Source organism: Aythya marila, assembly GCF_965140915.1.
Source record: "Aythya marila genome assembly, chromosome: 19".
NCBI classification, from domain to species: Eukaryota; Metazoa; Chordata; class Aves; order Anseriformes; family Anatidae; genus Aythya; species Aythya marila.
Genome location: NC_139060.1, coordinates 9049634 through 9076545, shown reverse-complemented (window position 1 = coordinate 9076545; position 26912 = coordinate 9049634). Strand labels below are relative to the sequence as shown.

The following is a 26912-nucleotide window of genomic DNA, read 5'->3' as shown; positions in this document are numbered from 1 at the left end:
ACCTGTGCCAATTCCAGGTAGAGTGGAGGGGTTTGCTGTGCGTGTTTACAGGTAAAACTGCGGGGTTTGCTTTGCTGCTCCATCAGAATACGTTCCCTTAGTGTCCTCAACACCCCTGAGGTTTTTGCTGACCGCTGGGCTGTGTCTGCTCTTCGAGTATCCAGGCTGCTGTCCTGTGAGCTGTGCTGCCAAGTCGGAGTGCCCAAAGAACAACCTCATCCGTGGAGCCTCCATTTGTGCCTGAGGAGAGCTGGAAGATATTGATTAATATTCATCTCTCCGTGGCTATTTGCTAATTACTGTTATTCGTGGTTTGTATTACAGTGCTGCCGAATGTCCCACGCTGCTGTACCCGAGCGGATCCTCGAAGGGTTACATCCCTTCCACGCGCCGAGTGCTTAGTGAACATTCGTGTTTTATTGCAGCCTTGCTGGGAAATGCTGTTCCTGTTTTCAAGGGTGAGAAGTTGGACATCCTTCGGGGTGAAAGCAAATATAGGTGGCAGAGCTGGGAACTGAGCGTCCTGACTCCCACCGCTTCCCTTCGGTGCTTCCGTACCCACATCAATGAGGTTGGCTGGGAGCTGGAGACCTTGGGTTTGTTTTAGGGAGCTGTGCAGGCACAGCACTCGCACGCACGACATTACAATGGTGCTACTGTTCTGCTTAATGCAGGAGGGAGCGAGATGTTGTTTAGAAATTCAGCAGCTGGGGAATTGAAGCCCAGGCTCTGCCTGTTTGCGAGGTGTGCCCTGCAGATGTGGTGGAGCTGCTGCAACCCACGGGCTGGGGAGAGGAAAAGAGCAGCCTGGGTGGCCGGGAGGTCTGGATTTGGGCTCTCAGGGCAACCAGGCATCAGCTGGGAGAAGGCAGGGGAACAGCCCTGAGCTGCTGGAGTGCTCGGGGACCTGTGCTTCTGTGGGGTTATCTGTCTCGCCAGCGCAAAGAGAGCAGGTAATTTTAAAAGAGAATCAGTAAGAGAATAATGTCCCCTGCCAGAAAATCACCTGTGGGTTAAATCACACAGGAACTGAGCGGGGTTCCTGGGTGCCCCGGCTGCATGGAGCTTGTCTTTGGGATGTTGTGGAAGGTGGAGAGAGAAATACAGCTGCTGGGATGGGCACCAGCTGCTGGTGCTCTGGGAAGGGTCCTGTCCCTCCTGTGCTCTCCCTGGGTTCCTGTAAAGTTATCACAGCTCACGCTGTGCCAGAAATCAACCCCTTTCTGTACCGAGATCTGTACCGAGGGAAGGGACTGGGGGCTGTATCCTGCCGCAAAACACAGAGGCCATCGGCTCCGGCTTGTTTACTGGCCAAGCTTTCTGCAGCATGAAAGCAGAAATACAAACCCCCAGTGACTAAATGAATGGAAATCTCAAGCATCGTAAGCAAAGTGTGGTTCTCTTCCCTTTCTGACAAAAAGTCCCTCTGGTTTCCGGGAGGAGCAGCTTGCTTAGGGAGCTCAGGGCGAGTGAAAAGGGACTTCCACGTTAAATGCAGATGAACGTCCTGGAATTGTGAGAGTCCCGTGTGTGCCTCGAGGCGTTTCCTGGCCTGCTTGTCCCACTGAGTGTCTGAGCCCCTGCCCATTTAACTAATAAAACAGACGAGTTCACTGCGGCCAGAATTTTAAGGCTGCAGCCCCTGGCCAGCTCCTGCATCAGCTGCTTCCATTAGGGCTGTGATCCAGGGAGCTGCCAGCAGGAAAGAGGTGATTGAAGCGTGCGGTTTGATCCTTTGCTGGGTAAGGGCACTGGAGAAAGGGAGGCTGTCACGTTATCTGTGTCCATCCCTTTCAAGTGCACCCCTGGGACTGTGAGCAGTGTGAGCGTGCCATCAAATACCCCTGGCTCCGAGGTTGTGCTCGACGGGGAGCTTCGATTGCGTGCTTGAGTGAAACGGTTGAAAATACCCAGCTTTTCCTCTGCTGTTCTGGAGGAAAATGAAAACTCGCTCAGCAAAATGCGTTTCCTTCAATAAAACTATTTTTTGGTGTTGGTGTTTCTGGCAGAAAGTCATCCTCAGCCATGCCCCTGGCTCTCAGAGCTTTGCAGGGTTGGGGGAATGATGGGTGCTGGGAAAAGCAAACCCTTGAAACCTGTGGGGATGTCTGATAGCAGCCCTGCACGGAGGGGTCCTGTTGTGCTGGAGGGGCTGCTGCCTGGGGGAAGCATCGTCAGGGCCATGTGCTGCTGGCATCCTCTGCCTTGGGCTCTCTGTCCCTGTTGTCTGTGACTGGGGCTGGCCCCAGCACCCAAATGTGAAGCCAAAGGTGGTGTCGCAAGGATGAGGAGCAAAAAAAGCTGTTGCATGACCTGTCCACGGCTCTCCTGCACTGAACACTTGATGTTCTGCTGGGGTAGAGATCTGTTTCTGAGGGACCTGGTCCGTGGGACGTCAGGGAGTCCTTTCAGGTCTGCAGAAGCAGGATCAGGCCCCAGGTGTGCCTGGAGGAGCTCTGTGCTCAGAGGGGAGAGCTCATCTGCTGAGGGCTGGGTCATCTGCACTGCCAGCAGCCTTGGGAAGGGGAGGAAGGAGAAGCTGCACAGTCCTGGCTCCAAACGAGAACTGAGTCATCTGTCGAGGCTGTCGGCTCCCTCCCAGAGCTGGTTGCCTGAGGCTAACGTGGCACAGAGACAGGAGACGTAAATATATATATATATATATACACATGGGAGAGAAAAGTAACAGCTCCAAACATGTGACTGGAATTTTTAAAAAAGCGAATTACCAATTAAAGCCATGTGTGTTGGAGGATCTAACTGCTCCTGAAAGGCTCTTGGAGGCTGTTGTACAGCACGAATGCGGCCGTTCCGTAGTGCCCTGCGTTAAAACAGGCCGGCTCCTCCAGCACACAAACCCTGGGGGAAAGCAGTGGTGTTCCCGTGTGTCAGCAGCCTCCAGGGCCTGACGGGTTACGGTGAGGAGCTGTCTCGTCGCCTGTCTCGCCCTCCCTGTTGCTGCTGTCTGTGCTCCTGAAGCGCGTCTCTCAGCGCAGCCTGCTGGCGTGCCCTGTCTGCATTTCGCTGGAAGATGAAGCTGTCTCCGTGCAGGAGCAGAGATTTTTCTGAAGACGTGCATTATTCAGGAGGCAGTATAGAATGAGCTCCCTAGCTTTGGGCGTGTGTGTAACCCTGGTGTTATCTTCGTTCCTCCTTCAGCAGCAGTAGGGAGAGGGAGCAGTGAATTCTTCCAGTGCCACAGCACAGCCTGCGCTCTGCACAGCCCTTATGGCACCTGTCAGGTTACAACAAGGAGCCATCCTAAACCTAAAACAGGTCCATGGGGAGGTCTCTGCCTGTTTCTCATTCTGTCTCAGCTGTGGGCTTCTGTCAGCAGGTAGTAATGGCAGAACATTAAACCTATGGCTTCATCCTTCCTATGTGCATGGTAACGAATGCTGTGCTGGGTGTACTGTGTGGCAGCAGGGAAGGTGAGGGTGTGAAAGAAACATGAGGGAGGGAGAAAAAGGAACTGGAAGTTAAAATGATGAAGAACATGGCCTTAGGAAGCTTGGTTTGGAAGGGGGAGGTACGGCTCTGTGGCTGGCTGCAGCAATGACAGAGCATCCCGGTAAGCTGCGGAGCTGCTCCTGCTCTGAGCTGGTTTTCTCAAGAACATCACTGGTGGTTTACCCTTCAATAAACCTCCTCTAACTTGGATTCTTCTTCAGTGATGGAGCAGCCAGAGCTGCTGCCAGCGCAGCACACAGACCCCCGGCAGTCTTGCTGCGAGCTCCTGGCAGTGTCGCTGGCTGTGCTGTGCCCAAAATCAAGCATCCCACCAGGGCTGCCCTGGGCAGGATGCACGATTGCATGGCAATGCTGCTTGTACTGGGCCTGGTGTAGTCTGAGAGCTGTCCTTGTTAGAGGGCTTGGGTTATTTGGTGTCTTCTCCCTGGTCCAGAACCCAACCCAGCACCCTAGGGGTGGGAGAGCAGCTGCTGTGGTGCAACAGGGTTCGTGTTAGGATGGGAGAGAGGTGCTGAGCTTTGGAGGAGTCTTGGGTACTTCACTGCAGTTGGATGTGCTGCAGTCTTTTACTCTAGAGGAAAACAGAAAAGGCTTTTTGGCATGGAAATAAAACCTTAAAAATATAACTATTTATTTTAAATATGATGCTTCGTCCTTTTCTTCCCCTTACCCAAGGCTCGATTCCAAGGAACATAAAAAGGACATCATCTTTTTGTCTTTGCTCATAATTTTTGCAGTTTGCTTAAAAACCAAATCATTGTGTGGACTAACACATGATTTTGTGCTAGCAATGGGAAAATTACTAGGGAAAGTAATAATGTTCTTGCCATATCCTGGGAGACTTTCCAAGAAACAAACTCTTTATACAAATTCCTGCTGTGAGGGAACAGTACCAGAGTCTATACCACAGCTGCAGAGACGTACCGTGCTTTGCTCTGAGGCTGGCTCACACAGTGAGGCATACTTGCCTGCTGTTCACATGGGATTTACACACTGATATCACCATGTCGGAGCAAAACCTCATGCAGTGCCGTGTCTGGGGATGGGCAGGGACTTGTCTCCGTATGCTTGGTCCGTGCAGATGTTTGTTGTGGTGGATCCAAGCATTCCTGGGGTAGGTGTTATCTGCAAAGCCACGCCAGGACAGAGGTGCTGAGAATTCTGGAAAATGCAGCGGAGGACTAAGCTGTATGATCCTCTGGAAGGAGGGAAACCAGCTTGCAGGATGCTGGAGCTCCAGGGCTTCCCACAGAGCCAGCAGACGCCTGGCATGCTGTGCCACATGGTGCTAGACAGTGGGTCTGTTCTCAGATGAGCAGAGCATGATTCTCACCTTGCATGTGAACTGCCTGGCCGCCTGGGAATCCTGCCACCCTCTGATTTATGGGCTTGCAGATTAATCTGATGGCGCACGCAGATTCTCTATAATGTCACGAAGAACCCAAAAGCACTCTTGCTGCTGTTGTGCGGAGTCTGGGTTTGCACAGAGGAGCTGCACAAACTGTCTAGAGATGCTGGCAAGGGCTGTGCAGCTCTCCTGGCTGATATCTGAGCTCTCAGGGGACCTCAGTTTCCTGGCTTTTCAGACGTGTGGAACATTGTGTTTAGGAAATCCAGAGGGGTGCCCTGGGGCTGTGAAACTGCCAGGGGGAGCAGCAGCATCCTATGCCTGAGCATTGAGTTTGCAAGGCAGCTCTCTAAGTGTACATGTGTCTGGGTTAGCTTTGAATATTCAGCATCCCAGAAATTTTCAGGGGGATCTTGACAGTGCTTTCAACAGCCCTTGGAGCATGAAACAGCTGCAGAGGAGTAGCGTAGAATTGGTGCAACCTGCTCTGCTGCACCCCGGCCAAGGAAGATCTGTCCTGCTGGGGTGCTCTGGCCTGGTGTTACCCTCTTCGTTGCCTTTACCTGGGGGAGTCTGAAAAAAGGAATTGTCGCCTGTTTGAATTCATGGCCTTGATCCCTCTGTTCCTGCTGATGGCTTCTCAGTGAGCTCTGCAGATCATAAAGGGAGGGTCTGGCTCCTGCTGTTCCTGCTGCTGAGAGCACATCCAGGCCCCTTTCAAGTGTGAGCGGTGCTCTGAGGCCTCTCGGTGAGCTGTGATCACTCAGTGACTCAGGTTTGATGCCTGGGTGGCTCTTCAGGAGGATCCCAAAGGTGCAAAATGCTTGGCTGGGGCTGAGGGAAGCAGACGAGCCGGGAAGGGAACAGCACCAGCTCGGCTGTAAGGTGTTGAGGAACCAGCAGGAAAACTGTGGTGTGAACGTCGTTACCGTTGCCTTGTACCCTGCACCACGATGATCTGTTTGTCCTGCCTTGGGTCTGTGGGCAGGAGCAAAGCAGTGAGGGCATGAAGCCCCTGGGTGCTGGAGCTGGGTGGATACGGGGCTGGTTCAGGATGAGGCCTTCTGCATGGGGGCGGCTGGGGCAGCAGGCAGAGGGGGCTTTTTTTGTCAGGCAGGGGTTAACCACGCCGTATTCCTGCCCTTGCTGGGACTTGGCAGCATCTCATCACTGTGCAGTTGTTTTCCTGCCACGGTCGGTGCTCTGAGGCAGGAGAAATTGGCAGCTGGAGGGAGGAAGGAGAAGGGGGGCTGCAGCTGAGGGGGGTTCCAGGCAGCTCAAGCTGAGGAAGGACTTGGGCCCGTGGCCTCTGCGTTTCTGGGGAAACCAGGCTGATTTCCTTGGCTTCAGAAAGCTTCAGAAAAGTTGTCTGGTTGTGGAGGATAGGAAGTCTCTGAAGGCCCCTCAGCCCGTGCAGCTGGGGCTCTGTGAGCTGGAGCCCTGTGGGCTCGAGCCTGGCCCTGCTGCCAGGGGGGTCCAGGAATTAGGTGTGTGGCTGGGCAGTGCTTCAGAATTAGAAAAAAATAGCCCCCACGAACCAGAATCCATCCGTTTTCAGTAACAAAGCTGGTGTGAATGTGCCCTATATGCTGGTGGGTAAAAGGAGGTGAATAGCACCAGAAAAACGGCATCGAGCTGGTCAGCTGCCTTCGGTGTATGGCTGCTGGTGAGTCAACTGCTTGTAAACAAATTTGTTTTCCTGACGCACATCGTGATTGTAACTCCGGGTGTGTTGTAGCAGGAGCAGTGCGGATTTAAATCAGAGCACACACTTCAGCGAGAGGATGTGTGTGTGACCTGGCTGCCAAAGTAACGCTGTAATGAAAAGCCATTCAGGCTGCGCGTCCTCTGTTGCCCTCTGGTTTCTGGAAGTGACTGAGGGAAATAGCACTTCACTTCTGGTGAAATCATCCCAGGAGTGTTGTTTCACTGCTGCGTGATGGATTAATTTCATTGAGGGCCCCAGCAGCGTACCAGCAAGCAGAATGCTATTGCAAAACTCAGGAAGTTTTTCCTTGTGCTGAAATCAGTGAGTTCGTTTGAAGGATTTAGCAGGATGAGAAGGATTCATTCTCACTTCTTGAAAGCGAGTTCTCTTGTACAGTCCATCTTCTGAGGCATCGTGATCAGTTCATGTTTCCCTGGATTTGTTCAGGTTGGGAGTCAGAACATGCTTTAATGAATTGTTCCCCAAACTGGTATCTCCTCAATCTTCATTTTCCTAGATCCTGGGAAGTTTTTACATCTAGTTTGAGTGCTTTGAATCTGGATATCAAGTGAAACTGTTAAACAGGATGAGCTGAAACTGACATTTACACCTTAATGGTAACCTTAATTTATGGGTTCCTGTCCGTCCTCTACAACTGACTTACTGTGGGCAAGTTCCTTGCTGGATTTTGGCTTCCTTTTGCACAAAACGGGTAATATTTTATGAAGGCATAATGGTAACTATTTTTGCAGTCCTTTGATCAAAATGTCTCTACACGTACAAGTTCAGCATCAATAAATGCTTCACAAAATGCTATTAAAACAGCAAATAAATCCCACGTGCCTTCAGGTCTCACCGTCCCTATGAACCCAAGCCCCAGAGGAAGTCATTCCACATGGCCTTGGCTGCACAAGACCCTACACGTAATCCCTGGGGAGCTGTGTGAGCAGGGGAACGCTGGCTGACTTCTGCTTTTAAGCAGGCAGCAGAAGTTTGAATTTGAATTTCTGACAATGACACAGCTTGTCGGAGCCATTATGACTTGAAATGGGGTTGTATTCAGCTCTGCTAATAAGAGGGTAAATGCAACTAAATACAGCTGTCTTCCTCGCTGTCATTTGGTATTTATTAGCAAATATGCAGTGGAATTGAATCCCTTGTAAGTACTCTGCAGCTAATGGTAGATAGCAATTAACTGAAATGAGTACTGTTGAGCACTGACGCTACCATCAGCGAGTGGAAGAGGAGATGTGGAGCCAGCACGCAGGCCCAGCAGCTTCCAGAACACCCCGTAGTTCTCCCCTCTGGATTCTCTCGTTTCATGCCTTTATCAAGACTGCGGTGAAAATCACTTCATCCTGGCCCTCCCAGGAGCTCCAGCTTGAACAAATGTTTTTCAGGCAGCAGTAAGTATATGGATGCCTGCGTGTTTCTGTGAGCAAGACGGTCCAAGTGTGTGATGAGGAGGTGTGAGCGAGGAGCGTTGAGCTGCCGATCGCTCTGTGGTTTCCCCGTTTTCCGCCCCTGTGCAGCCTGGGGCGGACGTGGGGCCGAGGCACAGACCCGAGGGCTGGGACGTGGCTGCAGCAGCAGCCCTGAGCTTCGGGTCTGCAGCAGCTGGTGATCCTCCAGAATGGCTAAAAGAAATGTGCAGTGGTGTTTTTTAAGCTAGCAGGGAGGGGGTGAATGTGATGCTGCCCATGCAGTGTTGTTTTCTTGGAATGCTTGGCAAGGGAGATGCAAAGATTTGGGGGAAGCAGGGCATTGGGAGGTCAAACTGTAGCTCCAAGCCTTTAAACCCATGCCGTTAGTAGTGTTTCCCCTCTGGGGACCTGTATCATCACAGAAGTCCTATATATAGTGCTGTTTTGACAGCAGTCACAGTGATTGTTGTTAATAGCACTGATAACACCCCGTGCCATTTGCTTTGTTTCTTTCTTGGCAGTGTTCTCAGCATCCCCAGCACTCCTGGGACCCTTGCTCCCTTCTCCTTATTGCTGTGTTGCTTGAAAATATTTGCTGCATAAGAGTCCTTGTGTCTCAGCTGTGCACCTTTTGTAAAGGCACATTTTTTGCTCTCTAATTCTTTCAGTAGCTTCCAAGGCAGCCACAAGGCAATCGTGCTACGCGCCGTCATTAGCTGCTGTCTGACAGTGATGAATGACCCTGAGAAATCTCGTCGTTAAGGCAATACCAGCCCTTCCTGGTCGTCTCGGCTCCTTCTGCCTTCAGATCACGGTTATCCTTCAAAGAAGACGTGAAGGAGGAGGGAGGGTGGCCCTGTGTGTGCTGCATTGTCCCCGCACGGCGCGGGGTCACCCTCCAGCGTGTGTCGGCAGCAGCGCCCGCTCCCATCTGTGAAATTCGCAGCTGTCGCCTTGATGGGGGCCGAGTCCTCCGCCAGCATGATGCCATTCACTCCTTCCCCTGGCAGAACGCTGTGCAGATTGCCTAACTCGTCTGTGGCCAAACATGAGGCTTATCTTTGGCCTCTTGCTGCTTTTAATCAATCCTTGCGTTACAACTGGTATCTTTAACGCTTTATTTTCACCTGGCTAGGTTTGACGAGGTCTGTCCTCTCCGTGCATTCACACAAACCTTTTTACTCTGCTTGGCGTGCTTCTGTTGTGGTCTGGGACCTGTGCACCTCAGGGGGATGTCAGAGCCTCCTGGCTGCCTGTGGTGGGCCTGGAGACTGTCTGTGAATCCTGCCAAAGCCTGGAAGTCCTGCCTGGCTGCAGCAACGTGCAGATCTGCACGGGTGGTTTGCACAGACTGAGGGCAATGCTTATGAGCAGGAGCTGCTCCAAGCAAGCTATATTTTCCTTCTATTTTTCTCTCCAATGTCTTTGCTCAAACCCCCAGCTGGGGACACACACAGCGCTGTTAGCCGCGAGGTTGTGTGGTGGGGGAATTGCATTTTCAAGCTTCGGCGTTGTGGCTGTGGAAGTAAGAAAAGCAGCTCGTGTCCTGCAGCGTCCCTTCTGAGCCACGCCATATGGCCGAGCCCAGCACCTTCAGCCTGTCGGCAGCAATTTGCTGGCTCAGGAGGGAGGGAATCTTCTTTCCTGGTATTAAGGCGTGAGCAGAAGTGCTTGCTGAGGTGGTGCAGGCCCAGGCGTGTTGCCTGTGTGTCAGCAGAAGAGAAATTTAATACCTTGGGTGGGGTGGGGGGGACAGGAGGCTGTGCCTGCCCAGGTTGGGAGGCTTTGGTTCAGCAGGCAGGCGCGTGCACCGTGCGTCTGCCTCTCGCAGACTGGGGACAAGCAGGAACTGCTTGGATCGTTGGTGGACTTTGCAGAGCTTCTTTGGGGTCTGTCAAGTGAATGTGTGCTTCTGCCCAAAGACAAAGCTGCTCTGGAGCAGCCCTGAGCTTTTTTCCTGACGAGGAGAGGCGTCTCACGACAGCAGCCAAGGAGGCATCAGCAGGAGCAGCCGCTGCGACCACAGAGGCAAAGAGCTTTGGGAAGAGATCGATTCAGAAAGGAGGGAGATGCATGCCTTTGACCTCGACCATCTTGTGGACTCACCCAGAGCCCTTTTTCTTCTTTGGGAAGTGCTGGAAATATGTGAATAAGCCAAGACACTTGTTTCTGGAGTTTTAGCTGTGGACTCACCTCTCTGGTACCTGAAAGCAACAGATGATGAAGGATTTCTCAGAGGGAAGAGGACAGTGCTTTCTGCAGGTCTTTTGAAATAAAAGCAGCGCTCCTTTTTCCCCTTCCCTTTCACAGGCAGCATACAGGGGAGAAAAAGAAGTGTCTCATATAAATGCAGGATCCCAGCAGCTTCCTGGTGATGCTGCCCAAGTGGATGGAGTGAAAACTGGAGAGCAGCGCGCGTCATCCGAACATGAAGATGCCGTCAGCGTCTTCCAAACCCCAGGTCTCACCTGTGAACTTAACAGCAAGAGCTGTCTGCAAAATCGTGCCTAGCAGACCTCAGCCCCGCTGCTTCCTTCTGCCCGTGGGCTTGGAGCTGTGGGTGTACGTTCAGAAAATGCGCAACCTGCAGAAGAAGAGGTAGGAGAGGGCTCAGGCGCTTCCTGTGGGAGGAAGCGGGGCTCTGACTCGAGGCTGGCTCTGCTCACGGCTTTCCTTTGCCAGGGTCTGGCAAGATCGGTTCAATTTGGCTCGCTTATTCGGTGGATTCCTGTCTTCTTCCTGCCCAAATTGCCCTGTTTGTCTTTTCCTACAGACAGCTGAGCTGTAGCCACGAGCAGCTGTTGTGCGTGGAGTGATTTGGTGTGCTTGTGTGTGTTGCTGAACCTTGAGCTGCCTCCTCTGCCTCTCGTGATGTTTCTGAGCACTGCTAAGCCTGTGGTGACTGAACTGCACGTAAAGGTGCTTCCCTGAGGATGTGGGAAGGGCAGGCAGGTTTTACGAGTGGGTTGTGTTTCCAGTTATAACTCCTGTCCCCAGCTCTCGTCCCTCTGCATGGCAGCGGAGGCTTGGCTCAGGGAAAAAGCCGCCTCTCCCCTCCCCTTGCTTGCTCAGGTCCTGGGCTGAGCCGTGATGTTAATCGGGTAAGTCAGATGCTCTGCAGAGCAGCCTGGCCAAGGACAAACGGATTTTGGTTCCAGGCTGTGTGCGCTGGGGCCGTGTCACCGCGCTGTGCCGGAGCGGTGACAGGGGGAGCCCCGCGGAGTGCACGCGTGTGTGTGCGTGTGTCAGTGCACGAGCTTCACTTCTGGTGACACTTCCAGTGGTAAAAGGTAGTCAGAACAAGATGCTGATCCTCGAGCACATGGCCGGGCTGTATTGCTGTGAGGCTCTTTGTGTGACCATTGCTATCCAGATTGCATTAAAAATTTGGTCTGTACGTGGCTGCGATGCTGTGAATCGGGCAAACTGAGCTCAGTGCAGTTTTAGGCTGTTTACAGCTGGTGAACTCAGTCTCTTAAGGAGAACCTGGTTATTGGGAAGAACTTTGTTGAAATGTGGAATTATACAAAATGTGCTTCTCTGTCTGCAGTCTTTTAACTGGACCCCAACGTTAGTCCCCATGATAGCAGCTCATTCCCCCGTTTCAAGTCCTTTCAAGACTCATCTCTGCTCAGCTTCTTGAACTTAGTTTTGCTGATTTCAGTATAAGCTGTTCTCTGTCTTTCTCCAGGCCCAAACCTTCTTTCAGCCATTTGGAAAACATCAGCAGGTGCCTGTCAATGCCTGCTGATGACACCAGGTGTCTGCTCTGATGATCTGCAGGCCACAGAAGCGCCTTAAACTGCTGGGAGTTTGGTGCGATCCCCAGACGGGCCCCTCTAATTCAACTCACTGTAGCAGAAGCTGGTTCTTGTTCATTTTCATGTGGCCTGGCAAGAGGATCAGTAGAGAGGAGTTAAATATTTTTAGTTTAAACCATCAACACTTAGCTTTTTCCTGTATCTAAGGGGAGTCAAGGCAGGACCTGATGCTGCACAGCAGCAGCCTTCTTGCAGAGTGAAGGTGCTGCTGACTTGGGCAGAAGATGCTGGAGCAGGGTCCTGGAGCAGGAGGAGCTCTGCCCTGAAGTCCCTGTGTGCGAGGGGTGCATGGCAGCAGGTTGTGTCCTTGGGGAGAGAGCTGGGGTGGTTGCAAGGGTGGCTCTGGGGGAGGCATCTTCAAGGGGAAACTGCTGCAGGAGACATCGAGGCAGCGAGGGTGGGCACATCGTTCTCCTGGGCTGTGTACTGTGACTGAGCTTCCTGCAGTGCTCTTTCACTGCAAGAGCAGGATAAAATCCTCCTTTGGATGTTTGTCATCTTCTGTCTGACCCTTGCTTTCTGCCTCTGGACAAGTGAGCTGTAATTTTTGTGAGCAGCTGCCTGCCTCTGACCTCTCTGGGTTTGACGTTTTAAAATACATGAAGCAGAAAAGAGCAAAGGGGAACGCGCTGCATGGAGGAGCAGGAACACGCTGTGTCCATCCACCTCGCGGAGGGGCCGACTTTGCAACAGGCAAGACGTTTCCAAACGCTTTCCAAGGCGTGCTCTGTCCCTTCTGAGAGCTGATGGACGCATGGCTCTGCAATCTTACGGTGCCGGCTGTGACTTAGGGCTTGGTGGAGCATTTTTCCCTTGAGGTGGCATTGCTGCTCCCCCCCTGGCTCGCAGAGCTTTGTGCCAGCAGCACGGCGTGCGCCGCTGCCGAAGGCGTTGAGAAATGCGAGGGGGAACAGCTCGCCTGCAGGCCAACGTGCAGAGCGCCGGTGGAAAAAGTGACAGACGGGGAGTTAATGGAAAGCAGACGCGGAGCGCTGGAAGCTGCTCCGCCAAGAAATTCTGCACAGCCCAGGCTTTTCTCTGGTATCCAATAAAAACGTGCTGCAACTTGGCTACCCTCTCCGTTACCCCAGGGAAATGGCACAGGCACGAACGGCTCGGGTCTGTGGCTGCTGCGCTGCGAGCCACCTCGAAGAAAAACAGATGCCGTGCCACGCTGAGGGTTGCAGGCGCGTGATGGGAGAGCCACGAGGCACGAGTTTCTTCTCAGAGGTCCCACTAGTAGCCCAGAGGCTGCTGGTGGCCACTGGCAGTGTAAATCTGGGTGCTCCTGTCCCATGCACGCAAGCGGCTGGCTGCACGGCCCCAAGGTGTTATATGGCCCCTTGGAGCCCAGGGGAAGCAGTGGCTGCCCTGAGGGAGGATTGGGAAGGGCAGGCAGAGCCCCAGCCTGGGTGTTCATGGACTTGGCCCCTTCTAGAGGGAGGGCAGCTGCCAGGGAAGCAGGCTCAGTAGTCGTTCAGTCCCTATGGTTGTGGGCCTTGTCCGTAGAGGGTCTTCTGCTCTCTGATATTTCCCTTCCCGCTGCCCAAAAGGTAGAGCCAAAACGGACAAAATCAGCCTGGTGATTTAGAAGCTGGTCTGCTGGAGCCATGCACGGTTTGACTTGCTGTGGGCATCACTCAGAAAATGACTTATTCCTAAATACTGTGGTAGTTCCTGCAAATGTTGATGGTAGACTCTGAAGTCTGGCTGGGCTGTGGGCTCAGGCTGCTCGCTGTGCCTCTGGAGGTGCAGACGTGCACTGCACTGATAGCTTTTCCAGGTGCAGTCATTTCAGATACAAGCTGAAGGATCTCTTTAACCGTTGTGTGGCTGCAGCCTGACGCCTCTAAAATCGCCGTCTTGCTTTTGCAGAATGGAGGCCTCCTGCCTGGAGCTGGCCCTGGAAGGAGAGCGCTTGTGCAAGGCAGGGGACTTCAAAGCAGGGGCAGCCTTCTTCGAAGCAGCGGTGCAGGTGGGGACGGAGGACCTGAAGACTCTCAGTGCCATCTACAGCCAGCTGGGCAATGCTTATTTCTACCTAAAGGAGTACTCCAAGGCCCTGGAGTACCATAAGCACGACCTTACGCTGGCCAGGTAAGCGTGCTGGCAGTGCTTCATTCTGATCAGACTGAGCAAAGGGGAGTTCTGTGGGGTCTGAGCCCAACTTAAGGACCCTGCCCTAGAAATGAGCATCCAAAACCAGCTCTGGGGCTTGGGGTGACCCTCCTGTGGAGAACTCAGGAGGAAATGAGAATGGGCTGGGAACAGCTAGATGGGGTGTCTGTCTGTCCTGTGCGGTGCTTGGCTCGCTGTCACTTGAATTTTGCCTCCAACAGTTAAGGAATAAAAGTCTGTGAGCTTTTTAATACCTCTTTCCCTCTCTTTGACCTTCTTGTAGAACCATTGGGGACCGCATTGGAGAAGCCAAGGCAAGTGGCAACCTCGGGAACACATTGAAAATACTCGGGCAGTTTGACGAAGCTGTTGTTTGCTGCCAGAGACATTTGGACATTTCCCAGGAGCAGGGAGACAAGGTAATTGCTGCATGGCATCCAACAGGAAATATTTCCTACCTTGAAAATTGATCCATCTGCAAGCCAGAAGACGTGAAAGGGTAGAGGTGGGCTCTGGGAGGAGGTGAAGTGTCAAACTCTCCCTTACTGACAGTAACAGCTGTGTGGTAGTGGTGGTGGGGAAGGAAAACGTGGGCTTCCTGGCTTTGGCTGTCTGTCTCCCTACTGGGATAGGCAGTGTAACACCTCTTCTTGCTCCTTTCAGGTGGGTGAAGCCAGAGCGCTCTATAATATAGGAAACGTTTACCATGCAAAGGGAAAGCATTTATCTTGGAACATGGCCCAAGACCCAGGCTACCTGCCACAAGACGTCAAGGAGACTCTACAGAAAGCTTCAGAATATTACGAGTAAGTATTGAAGCTTGGCCACCCCTTTGTCCTGCAGGGAACAGTCATCAGTGACTGGTAAAATGCACGCAGGTGCACCTTTATTACAGCTGAGTGCACTTGTACGGTTCACTTGTGGAGCCTTCAGCAAAAGGCTGTCTGCATCTCTAAAAATTAATTGCGTACAGTTAGTTTGTGTATTTGAAGGATCTGAAATTGTAAAACCCCTTTGCTTCCTATAATGAAGCAGCTCAGTTTTCCCTTAAGACTCTGCGTTTCTTTAATTCCTGCTTTGTTATTCCTCCACCACGCAGAGCGAATGTGTAAAATAGGATAATGCTGGGGATCTGGGTATTAGTAGTAAACGGGCAGGAGAGGTATAAATCCCATGCTCTGGATCATGTTATTTTGACAGTATGAGCCAGTGCATTTGATTTTGCAACCCAGGAAGGTTAGGAGCCTGCACGCTCTGTTGTTCATTTGACCAGGTGTAACTTATGAAAGCGTGCAAGCCACTGTTACTTTCAGCATGTTCATCTGTAAGCCAAGAGCCGTGGGCACAGGGCAGTTTGGTACTCTGGCAGGAGCTGCTGCGTGCGAACAAGCAGAGATGAGGAAATTATATCATTTACAGGGGCAAAGCTGCGCCAGAATTGCCTCTCTCAGGCCAAAGCTGCGTGCAGCTGTCTGTTCCCCTCTTAGCATGCAAAAAATCATTCTTGAGAAGATGTTATCAACAATATCAATATTCCCCTGCCCCTGGGAGGCCAAGGTATGGTATCAAATTTGTCTTAAGGAAGGCAAGAGAGGGACCGCACGCTTTTATAAAATTAGAGCTGAAATTCATCCTGGTATTGCCTTAATAAAAGTCTTTATATTTTGAAGTATGATCACGCACCAAAGTTCAATAGCCTGTTCCTTCTCAGAGCTATATTTGGAAGGTGAACTATTAGCTCCTGGAGCCCCTGCTGCTCTCTGCTGGCCTTGATGAAAATGTATTCCTGTGCATCAGCATTGCTGGAGCCACGGCAGAGCTGCTCCTTCCCCTAGGGGAAGAGGCTTTTCCCTGAAGTCCTGGTTATCCTTTTGATGGATCTGCAGCTCATCCTGCTCTAACATCCTTCCCTTTCCTAAACAGTCGCAAAGTTCCCACTGGTGGCCCACACAGGAAGGCTGTTGCCAGACTTGCTTTCAGACTAATGTTTTTCTTCTCTTATCTTGGAGTTTTATTCCAATAATGAAGCTTTTTAAAGTAGTCTTTTTATTATCTGGAGGGAGTGTCAGGATCTTACATTGGTCTCCTCACATCTGAGGATATGATGGTGCCTATCTATAGCTCACTGGCCTTTTCCCAAAGAACGATGAATGTTGCATAGCTGGTGATTACATTTGTGCCAGCTGGGAGCTCTGTGCTTCCCCATGTGTGCTGTACATGAAAAGAGGGGGAAAAACGTGTAGAGAAGTGCTGGAAAGAGCACTGGCATGGCAATGTGGATCTTGTCCCTATCTCTAGCAGGGCAGGGAAAAATTTGGGGATAATCTCTGTCCTTGTAAAGAATCTAGCACTGATTTCTTTCAGGAGGAACCTGTCCCTGGTGAAGGAGCTGGGGGACAGAGCTGCACAGGGCCGTGCTTACGGCAACCTTGGCAACACCCAGTACTTACTGGGCAACTTCACTGAAGCCATCGCCTTCCACAAGGAGGTAGGGAACTGCTTCGGCTTCTTCTGGGGCTGGGCACCCGGTAGGGAGCAGCCTTTCTTTCTTCTCACCACCTCCCAGGAAATACTGGGAGGTGTTTTACCCCCCTGACTGTTTTACTCCCTCCTGTGTGTGCTCCAGATCCTGCCCGTGCTGTGCTGTGCCAGCTCCTGCTGAGCAGCACCTTCCTGCCTTCCTCATCAGTGCTTAATGAGCGACTTGAGGGAAGGGTGCTGTTGGCTTGGAAACCAAAGGAGATTTCTAAGGGCAAACTGCAGCTGGGCCTAGCAAGGCTTTTCTGTGCTTAATTTGTGTCAGTCTAAATTTTAATAAATGCAAGCCATGAATTTAATTAAGCTGCTGAAAGAGCTGCTGATCAGGAATAATTGTTGTTTGTAGAACATAGCTACTTTCTGCAAAGCTTTACAGAGGGGCGAGATGACACAGTCCCAGCCCCAGTTCAAATGCAATTTGGTTTCTAGTTTGGATTCTGCACTGGTTTCCTCAAAGTGGAGGGTGCTGAGCACCTTGGGACATCAGAAGCTGTCAGAGCTCTTCTGTTTGTCTGAGAAGGCCTGGGGGCAGCAGCCAGCAGTCATTTTGGAGAAGGCACTCAGAAGGGGCAGGAAAATTATGCAATGCCAGTGAGCAGGGAGCAGGTGCTGCAAAGTGAGGGGTGGGGAATTTGGGGAGAGGCAGGATGGAGGTACAGCAGGGACAGGGACCTGGGGAGCAGCTGCAGTGCAGAAGGTGAGGTGCAGTTCATAAATGTGTGTGTGTGTGTTCATTCTGTGACAGATCTGCTCGTGCTCCTGGTTGTTACAGTCTGTAGATATCCGTATCCCTTCCCCTGACCTCGAGCTCTCCACTCTCCTGTTGATTCAGCTGAAGTACACGCAGCTCCTTTTGCACTTCAGCTGAACAGATGCGTACTGACCAGGCTGGAGTAGGAGTGGAGAGGATGCAGCTCTGCTCCCACTTTTCCAAAGGTCCTTCCTGATGCTGAAGTGCAAAAGATGGAGAGCTTTCCTGCTGCATCCAGCCCCGATAGGCATGGGCACCTTGCTGGACATGACCTTTGCAAAACAAGAAGTTAATCTCTGAAAAAAGTTGTTGTGTACCAGAAACCTGGCAGCAGCCAGCCTGTACTCACTGTCTGTGTCTCCTGCAGCGCCTCGCTATTGCCAAGGAGTTTGGGGACAAGGCAGCCGAGCGGAGGGCGTACAGCAACCTGGGCAACGCGCACATCTTCCTCGGGAGGTTTGACATCTCTGCTGAGTACTACAAGTAAGTGCTGGGGTTATTGCAGACTCGGGCAGATGTTCCCTGGAAATTCCCACCTATTGCAGTGAATTCACAGGCTCAGGGGAACGTGACAAGGGGCCTGGTGGCAAATTGCCTGTGTGGTGCTCAGCAGTGGCAAGTGATGCTGCCACCTGCCAGCCAGCCTGCAGGGTGTAGCAGGCGTAAACCCCAGTGCAGTGCGCACCAAGGCTGGGACTTTCCTGTTGCTTTATGGAGGTGCCCTGCAATGATCAGGTCTGTTCATCTCTGCCTTTCCATGCAGGAAAACACTCCAGCTCTCCAGGCAACTCAAAGACCAAGCAGTAGAAGCCCAGGCTTGCTACAGTCTTGGAAACACGTACACGCTGCTTCAAGACTATGAAAGAGCAATCGAGTACCATCTAAAACACCTGGTGATAGCACAGGAGCTGGGAGACAGGTAAGGGAATGCCTCAGGGGGTGGCATCTTTGCTCTGGTGGGCTCAGAGCACCAGTTCTTCTGTGTGGATTTGTTGTTCTCCACCTCCAGCACTAAAGAGCAGCAACACATATTCTTGAAAGCCTTCAGAAATCTCTCAGCACCTAGGCCTTAGTCTAGTTGTGGGTCAGAAAAGTAATATGAGTGAGGCCTTTATCATGTCATTGAAACCTGGGGATCATGCCCTTTAAGCTATGTCTGTCTGGGCTGAGAGAGATTTCTAGTGAGATATACTTCAGGAAAATGAATTTGCAGAAAATGCTTTGCCATGCAGCTACTGCTGTTTTGTCCTATTGGGGCCTCCCTAAAGCTCCCTCACATCACAAAAATTGCTTCTTTGGAAACCATGCGGATAGGAAATGCGTGTCACCTTGTCCTGATGCTCTGAGATGGGGCTGGGAACTTTCACGAAGAAATAAATGATATCACACATCACACAGAGCATGTGGAGATGATATATTTTGCTCCTTGGTCTCATCATTCGTCTTTGAGATTTAGTCTCTCTTCTCTCTATTTCTTCATCTACCTTTATTTCATTTTTTTTGCCATTAGCTCCTTTCTCCTCTTTCCTCTCTATCTGGATACTGCTGGAGCCTCCCAGGAGCTCATTAAGTGACTTTGCAGCCCACTTGTTCAGCGTTGCTGCTGCTGGCTTTTGGGAAGCCGGGTGTCCTCCACTAGATGGAGCAGAGGCATTAAAATGCGAGCTCCGTGGCACTGTCAGGGCATTAACTGCTCTGGGAAGGTACAATCCCACCCAAGGGTGAATCATGCTGTGGGGGTGCAGGCCTGTGGGCTCCTGCATTTCTGGGAACACACCCCATGAGCAGAAGGTATTGAACTGGGTGACAAGAAAAATGTTTAAATGCTGATCAACCCGCCCAAACCTCTGAAAAGGGAGTTGCAGTCACGCTGAACCTCCCCCTGCGCCCCCATGTGCTTTTTTTATCCCCTCACCCCCCACATCTGCACGTTTGCAGAGCTAAGCAGGCTCTGAGCGCTAGGTCTCTGCCTGCTTCTGCAAGCAGGTGCTGAAATCTGCTCCAGAGGCACCTGTGGGGCTGGTGCATGCTGGCTGTGTTCAGGGGCTGGGGCTGCCCGGGGCAGGTTTCACATTTGCCTGCTTTCTCTGGCATCTGAAAACAAGAAGCTGTGCCCTGGAGGTCTGGTGGAAATAGGTCAATGCTTGCTTGGCTGCTGTGTGCAGTCTGTGCGTGCATCCTGGGTGACCTGCCGGTATATATCAGGAAAATACTGCGTCCCCAGAGTGTTTCCTCCTTGCCATGTTCCTGCTAATTTAGCTCTGGGCTGTTATGGAGTAGCAGGCTGGATGTTGCTGGCCCTCTTGATGCACTGCGTGTCTCTGGAGGAGAATCCTTGCTGTGTGAGGTGGAGGCTCGATGGGAGCTCTCACTTCTGCTCTCAGTCTGGTGCTCACAAATAAAGTCAGACCGTTCTGGGTCTGTGCTACACGGCTCAGCTGTCTGCTGCTGTGGGTACAGACCTGTTTCTGAGGCTCTTGCTCATCCCCTGATCTTACTGACTTCAGCATAAGAGTCGTTTAAGGTATACAGTGCATTTCATTTTCCTTTGCAGAACACTCTGTAAACATAAATTTAGCTAGGAGGTCTGGCTCTTGGTGCTCTGCAGAAGGAGGCCGTGAAAGGGTTGCTGTGCTGGGTTTTGCCCAGAATTTCTGTGGTTGACAGCTTCCTGTTTTGCAGGGTGGGAGAAGGAAGAGCCTGCTGGAGTCTCGGAAATGCCTACGTCTCCTTGGGGAGCCATGAACAAGCTCTGCACTTTGCAAGGAAGCATCTTGAAATCTCCCAAGAGGTATGAGAAGCTGGTTCAGGTCAGAATCGGTCCTCCCTGTTGAGGAGGACATGCTTTTTATCCCAAGAAGTTAATTGGATATAGTTCTTCTAGCTATGAGTGCTGTGGAAAGTGCCTGCCTGTGTGCTGTCTCAATGTTGTCTTCAGGAACTGCTGGGAAGTGTTCATTTCATGAGGTGCTCCCAGGCCTCCACTTAGTTAAGGCTAATACATCTGCTGTACGTTGCTAGTAACTGATATTCCTGGGTGAGGAACAGCCACAGTCACCATTTGGGGTTCCACGTCTGCAGCTGCTCTGGTTTTCACTAGTGTGCTTGCCCAGCTAGCTGCAGCTTTCCAGGTACAAAAACATGAGGTGTTTTCGGATGGCTCAGATGTTCAGCAAGCAGGAAGGCCGTTGTTTGCTCTTTCCAGTGTGCTATGAGGAAGTTATTTGTGGTCTCTTTAAAGTTCCCCGGATGAAGAAATTGCCCTTTTGAAGCACTAATTGACATGACTGCATGCAGGCGTTGTGTGTTCTCCTGCCTGTCTTTAGGCTGGCTGAATCCCGGAGCAGGGCTGACACACCGGCCTAATGATGTGCTTAATTACACTTATCAGACATGCAGGAGGAACGCTGTCCTTTGGCCCTGAGCATCTTAGGACAAATGAACTTTTCCAGTTTTCAGGTTTTCAGCCTGCCAGCACTGTGGCAGTGTGGGGCTGGTTACTGGGAGCCGGACGGGTGCGCGTGGTGGTGATGGGAGGGATGGAGCAGTGACTGGTGGCTGCTGGGGGCGGAGGGGAGAGCCGGGGCGGGCAGGAGGGCTCACAGCACTGTTCCCATCCCGAGGTGATGGCTGTGATTGCAGAGCATGTCAGGAGTAGGTTACTCATGGCAGGTGGCTGATAAACTCCCCCACATCCTTAATTACGGAGTGGTGCAGAGACCGCGTCCATTTGTGGGGAGGGCTCGTGTCAGCTTCTAGCAGCTAGTGATTCTCTTAAAAACTGTTTTATTTTAGCCTCGGGAATGAAGTTAGTCGCCTGTGCTGTTGTGAGCAGTGCCAGCACTTTGTCCAAGAAAAACCTGCAGCAGTTAAACCTTTGCACACTGATGTTTCTATTCCCTGACATAAATCTGATGGTGACATCTGAATCTGAGTGAAATCTGCTCGGAGTAACCGCATGGGAAGCTGCTGCAGGGTGCTCAGAGGTTGCTGCAAAATTTCTTCTGAAACAGCCTGAGTAAAAGATAAATGCCTGGAAGACTCGGAGGCTGTCCTGGCTCTCAGCCACTGCTCTGCAGGACCTCTCGTGTCTGTGGTGGGGGGCTTCTGAGGCACCTGAGCCGAGGGCAGAAAGCAGAGCCCTGCTGTGGTGTGTGGCAGGGGCTCTGATTGTCCTGCCAGGGTTCCTCTGAGGGTAATCAGGCCTTGGAGAGAACCTCGAATGAGTGGAAATCAGGGAAGCATTTAACATCAAGGGCTGTGAAACCGAACCAGGACATGGTAATTTCACTGGAGATGATGTCAACAGCAAATCTCTTGTAATTGGCAGGGGATTTATGCCTGATGATAAGCTGTTTGATCTGCCTCCCTTTACTGGTGCTTGGGGCTTTGTCATAAATAATGTGGGGATTTATGATTTTGTTCTGGGATGGCTCGTGCTGCAGTCTATCTCGGAGGACCACAAAAGAGCTGTTGCAAGGCGTTTAACAGGGAGCCAGGGAACAGCCAAGGTCTCTCCCTCTAGCAGAGGCTGCCATTTCTCTAAAGATTAGAGGCTGCTTCTGAGTGACCTCCCTGTGTTTGCTGGCGATATGCAGAGCAGTCATTTTCATGCTTGGTGTTAACCTTTGAGGGGCACCCAGCAGCACGTCCTACAAATCCTCATTTTAAGTAGAAGGAGCCACTGGGAAGATTCCTCAATATCTGCCCTCAGCTCCTTCAGGCTGGTGAGAGATGGGACTTTGGAAGACAAAAATAAAGCAAATACAGGAATTTGGACTGTCTCAATGTTAGTATTAATTTAGTATGTGTGTATGCCTCTATCCCAGTTCTGTAGCAGCGGGCGAGCTGTGTCCCCTCGGGTCACCGTAGTGAGCTCTGCAGAAATGCTTTTCGAGGTGCAGCAGGTACACAGCACACCGTGCACGGACCCTCCGTGAGATTCTCACCAAAAAATAGTTTTGGAGAGTTGTGGTGTTGAATAGCCAGGCTTGAATGATCTCTCAGGGTATCTCCAAGCTCTCTTCTCTGTGTGTTTGCTTTGGTATGGGACTGGCGAGCCCTTTTCTAGGGACAGTTTCCTTAGACCATGCTCCCTTTTAACCAGCTGCCTGTTGGCTTTGCAGATCGGGGACAGGAGCGGGGAGCTGACGGCCCAGGTGAACATGGCCCAGCTCAGGTCAGCCCTCGGCTTGGGCCCCGGGGAGGAGGACGTGGGCACGGCGCAGCATTATTCCGGCTACGAAGCTCAAGGTGAGTGTCCAGGCTCCTGCTGGCGCTGTGAAAGATGAAGGATGGTGCACGGGGAGTGGGAGGTGTTGGCAAGTGGGAGGGAATCTGAATGCCGGAGGGAGATGAGGCTATCGGGTGCCTTTCCCAGAAAGGAGGTTGCATTACGTTTGGAGGGAGAAGAATGTGAGGACGAGGGGTTTTTGGCACACCCTTGCAGTGAATCCCTGTGGCCCGGTTCTCCCCTGTGGTTTCACAGCAGAACCCTTCGTTATTGCATACATCTGGTGTGAAATGCTTGCTCTGACAAAGGCCCACGAACAGCATCTTATTCTCCACTCTGCTCCGTGTAAGTTTCAAGGACAGGGAAGGATCTACCCCAAGGAGGGCACGGAGTGAGTTAACGGAGTTAATCTGCATTAGGAATGAAATCCCACGTTCCAAGCAGCGAACCAGCTTTTGTCTCTTCTGAAGCTCTGCAGGGCCCTTTTAACTGATGTGACTGATAGAGGGAGCTTTCAAAAGGTGACTGGCAGGGATTTTGGGCTGCTGTCAGTCTGATGAGCACCCAGGGAACGAGCCTCCAACACGAGCTGAAGGCAGGCTGTGAGCATCGGCGCGCTGGGTGCTGTCTCATACCCAGAACACCTGCAGTGGAGCTCTGGAAACAAAGGTGTTACAAGGCTCGGTCACGGCAGACCAAATGGTTTTATTTACCAATATATTTACCACTGGGCCTGGGGTTGTTCTGCCTCTGCTCTCCAGGGAGAAGCCATGCTGCCAGCCCCATGTCCCCTGCTCGGGGACCGTCTGCCTGTCCCCAAATGTCTGCCTGCCACCACGGACGTTTGTGGGTGCCTGGCATGGGGCACTTCCAGCCGGCTCTCCCGTAGCTGTGGACAGCCTTATTAATTTACACAGATGAAATTGCATCCCAGGAGGTGCGGGCTGATTAAATATGACCTTGTTAGTGCAGACACATCTTCTGAGGCGGTGTGTTCTCTCCCTGCTGGGAGGGCTCGCTCAGAGATGATGCTCTGGTAGAGGCACGGTGCTCTGGGAGGGCGAAAGGCTGCCTGCGAGGGTTTGCTCTGTGCATTGATCCTGAAGTTGTAGCCTGCTACGTCGGTGCTAAGGCTTTTCCTGAGAAATCGAGCTGTGGATGAGGAGCCGGAGTGCCCTGCCATGCCCCATCAGGAGCTGCAGAGCTGAGTTCAGTCTCCTCAAAAGCCATAAGGGCCACGACAGCTGAACCAACCTCCTTCTGCACGTCAGCTCCATCTCTATAACTGCTGGGGAATTTATTAGCTAGCGCCTTCTGCTGAGACCTGGCACCTTGTTAGAGGTTTCCCTCTGGCAAATTATTTTTGCTCTGAAAGGGGGTCAGGAAATGAAACTTGGTGCTGCTCCTAGGCCAGAGAGAAACGTGGAGGAAAGGAGTCAATGTGGGTGCCAGGTCCCACAGGCTGGGGAATGAGGGGTGCAGGAGGAAAACAGACTTTTGGTCCCTCAGCTGAACTCTGCAGGTGAGACTTGGTGATCAGAGCCTGCCTGCGTGGCCTGTGGGCTGCTCGCTCCCCCTCAGTGATCCAGATGTGGCTGTGCTGGTAACATCTGGAGCCAGGAGTGAGTTTTTTCTCCCCTGAGAGAGCCACGGTATTCCGTGTGTGGTCAAGGAGAGCAGGCGAGGGCTGAGCTGCCCTGCTAAGGGCTGGAGGTCGCAGTGGCCTCGTGAATCCGTGGTGCCCTTGCTGATGTTCCCGAGGTCGGGGCTGTTGTCAGCAGCGGGACGAAATATTCTCTGAAGGAAAACCAACAAATAACCGGGGCTCGCTGTGTGGGAGAGGGAAGCAGAGCAGGGCCAAGGGCAGGGGCACGGAGTGTCGCAGCACTTTGCACGTGGCTGGCTCTGGTGTGTGCATCCCGGGGGGAAAGGTGCTGTCCTTGTCACAGATCTGGAGAGAAGGTGGCTGTGCAGGAGAGAGGAGCCTGGCTCCCTCGGTTTCTCCCTAATTCTCATTCTGACCTCATCTCTGTCATTCTGAACCCCAGTGGAGGATAAAAGAGGCCACTGACGTGTCTCTGAGCCCTTCAGAAGGGAGATCTATTTTATGGCTGCCAGGCACTTTGGTACCCTCCTGTGCACTTATTAAATGATTAGAAAAGCGTGATTATTTATATTATTAATAGCAGCAATTTACAGCAAGAGGAACATCTGCTTCTGTAATAGGAAGCAGGTGAGACAGTTGAGATTCAAGTTGCCTTCTGAACCAGGCGTGCCTTTTGATGTCACGGTGAGAAGAGCTTTCAGATATTTTTTTTTCCCTGCTTAAGGCTGCAGAATGGCTGCATATTCATAAGGATGCTAACAGCATCGGGTAGGGGAGGCGTGGTATAAAACACACGAATGTCACCAAGCAGGTAGCATGAAGTTTCACAGCAAATCTCAGTTCTGGGAAAATCCATCCAGCTGGCTGAGAAACCCCAAACCATCAGGCTGGGATGTCCTTCACAGGTCGCTTGTGTCCAAGTCTTGGGCGTTGTCCTCCACCCGCAGCCTGGGGGAGGAAGGAGTGTCTGGTGTTTTCCTCGGCTGTTTTGGCTTCCTCTTGCTGAGCTCTTTGTGATTTAATTAATATTCTGAGAGCAGTTGGATGTCAGAAGACAGAGCTGGAGGCCAGGGAAGTGGGGCAGCGCTACAAAAGCCTTGTGAAAGCAACGACCTTGTGAAGAAATGCAAACAGGGAGAGCTTAAAGCAACAAACCAGACGAAGCTGGAGAGGAGCTAAAACACGAAGCAAATAAACAGAGGTTGTGTCTGCTTCTCCGAACGCACGAATACACGGCCCTGAAAAGTGGTCTTGCCCTCTCACACGCTGCAAGTAAAGAACTGGGTACTGGTAGGCTGTTGCTGCTGGAGAAAATGGAACTGGCTGGGCTCGTGAGGGATTTGTTGCAGAGGTCAAAGCAACCATGAGCAGAGAGTTTGGTGCTGGGGGTGCCCCGGGTGCACGCAGCCAGCTCTGCTCGACCAGGGCTACTCGGGGCTGAGGCTCAGCGGGGTGTGAGCTGTGCCTGGTGCCCCACCGAATTGGGGGCACTCGACCTGGACCTTCCTCGAGCAGCCTGTGGCCGTGGCACTGAGGTGGGTTAGCTGAGGTTGTGTGTGCACGTGGCTGCCCTGCAGCGTTCCTCTCCTCAATTCCTCCTTGTCAGCTCTTCCCTCTGGAGGCTGGCACTGGCTGGGGGCTGCCTGCCAGCCGCAGGGAGCACAGGGAAGGGGCTCACCCGCTGCCAAAGGGATGGAGGTGTCGGGCAGAAGGCAGAGAGCAGCCCCGGCCGGCCAGCTCAGAAGGATTTTCAGTGCTTCTCAAAAAGAAAAACTGACTCTGGGCTGCTTTTCTTTTACACTCAGCAGCGTGTCAGCCTCAGCTGTCAGCTCTGATGGCAGCAGCAGTGTGAGGAGATGCTGAGCAGCACCTCTCCTGGCAGCTGGGTGTAGGTGGGGAGGGATGCAGGTGTTCTACAACGCGTTGGCACACACGTAGAGGCTTTCAGAGCGTTGTGTGCTGGTTCCTGGCACGGTTTCCGTGCTGTTTGCAGTACGCAGCCACCGCTGCCCAGCTGTGCTCAGCGAGCTTGGAGGGCAGGAAAGGACTCGGCTGCGAGCCTGACTTCAAATCATAGAATATTCCCCCAGAATCAGAGACTGCCCCTGCTCTGCACAGCCTCTGCTGAAGAAATGGGGGCACAAGGCTGCTCTGCTTGTCTGCACTTGGGTTTCAGGAGCCTGTGCGAGAGGCAGCCGTGCTTCAGGTTGTGTTATTGGGGTGAGGACGTGGGCAGTCCAGGCTGGCACGAAACCCATCTCCTTCCTGGGCAGCGATCAGCTCTGCGTGGCTTTGAATTCGGGTCTCTGCATCCTCAGTGCCATTCCCAGCTTGCTTTCTTCACAAGAATCTTTGAACCCTGGGATAAATTAGGGGTAGAAGAAATCTGCTTTTATGTTTCCCAGCCTGTTTGCTTGCTTGCTTGCTTGCTTTAAATATCTTTGAAGTATCTGAGAAGCGTTTAGGGCTGCTGAAAGACGCTCGGTTGACCGGCCTCTGTTGACGCAAGGCGAGGAGGAGGCAGTGCTGCCAAACCCATACCAGCCTGAGCCCTGGGCTGGGATGCTGTGCAGGGATGGTCCTTCTCTGTGGCTTGCTCGACCGTGCTGCGAGGGACTGTGGTGGGTGACAGGAGGGAGATGTGGCCCTCTGAGACCTTCCAACAGGGGGACAGCCCGAGGCTGCAACTTCAGTGTCTGGAGATGAGGCTTAGCTGAGAGATGCGGAAGGGCCATGGAAGGACAGACATGAACTCACTTCACTGTGAGTTCAGATTTATGTTTGGGCGATGAGTGTTGCCTCCCACTGAGGCACCTGCAGGAAGGTCTCCAAAATGACCTGAGGGCTGCGGTGGGCCTCGCTGTGATGGAGCAGGGCTGGAAGGATGCCAGGAG

At 52.3% G+C, this 26912-nt stretch overlaps 1 protein-coding gene across 2 annotated transcripts in view; it reads left to right on the top strand.

The window, feature by feature from the left end:
- The window catches only part of GPSM1 (G protein signaling modulator 1), a 64110-nt gene that overhangs the window by 6564 nt on the left and 30634 nt on the right, over positions 1-26912 (top strand). For both annotated transcript variants that reach the window (XR_014318791.1, XM_082775295.1), the window contains exons 2-9: positions 13648-13869; positions 14174-14309; positions 14554-14696; positions 16255-16378; positions 17547-17662; positions 17943-18098; positions 19862-19970; positions 22306-22432. Coding sequence is in view for 1 of the 2 variants with exons in the window: in XM_082775295.1 (XP_082631421.1) it covers positions 13648-13869; positions 14174-14309; positions 14554-14696; positions 16255-16378; positions 17547-17662; positions 17943-18098; positions 19862-19970; positions 22306-22432 (1133 nt within the window). In the remaining variant the exon portion in view is untranslated. The remainder of the gene's footprint in view (positions 1-13647; positions 13870-14173; positions 14310-14553; positions 14697-16254; positions 16379-17546; positions 17663-17942; positions 18099-19861; positions 19971-22305; positions 22433-26912) is intronic.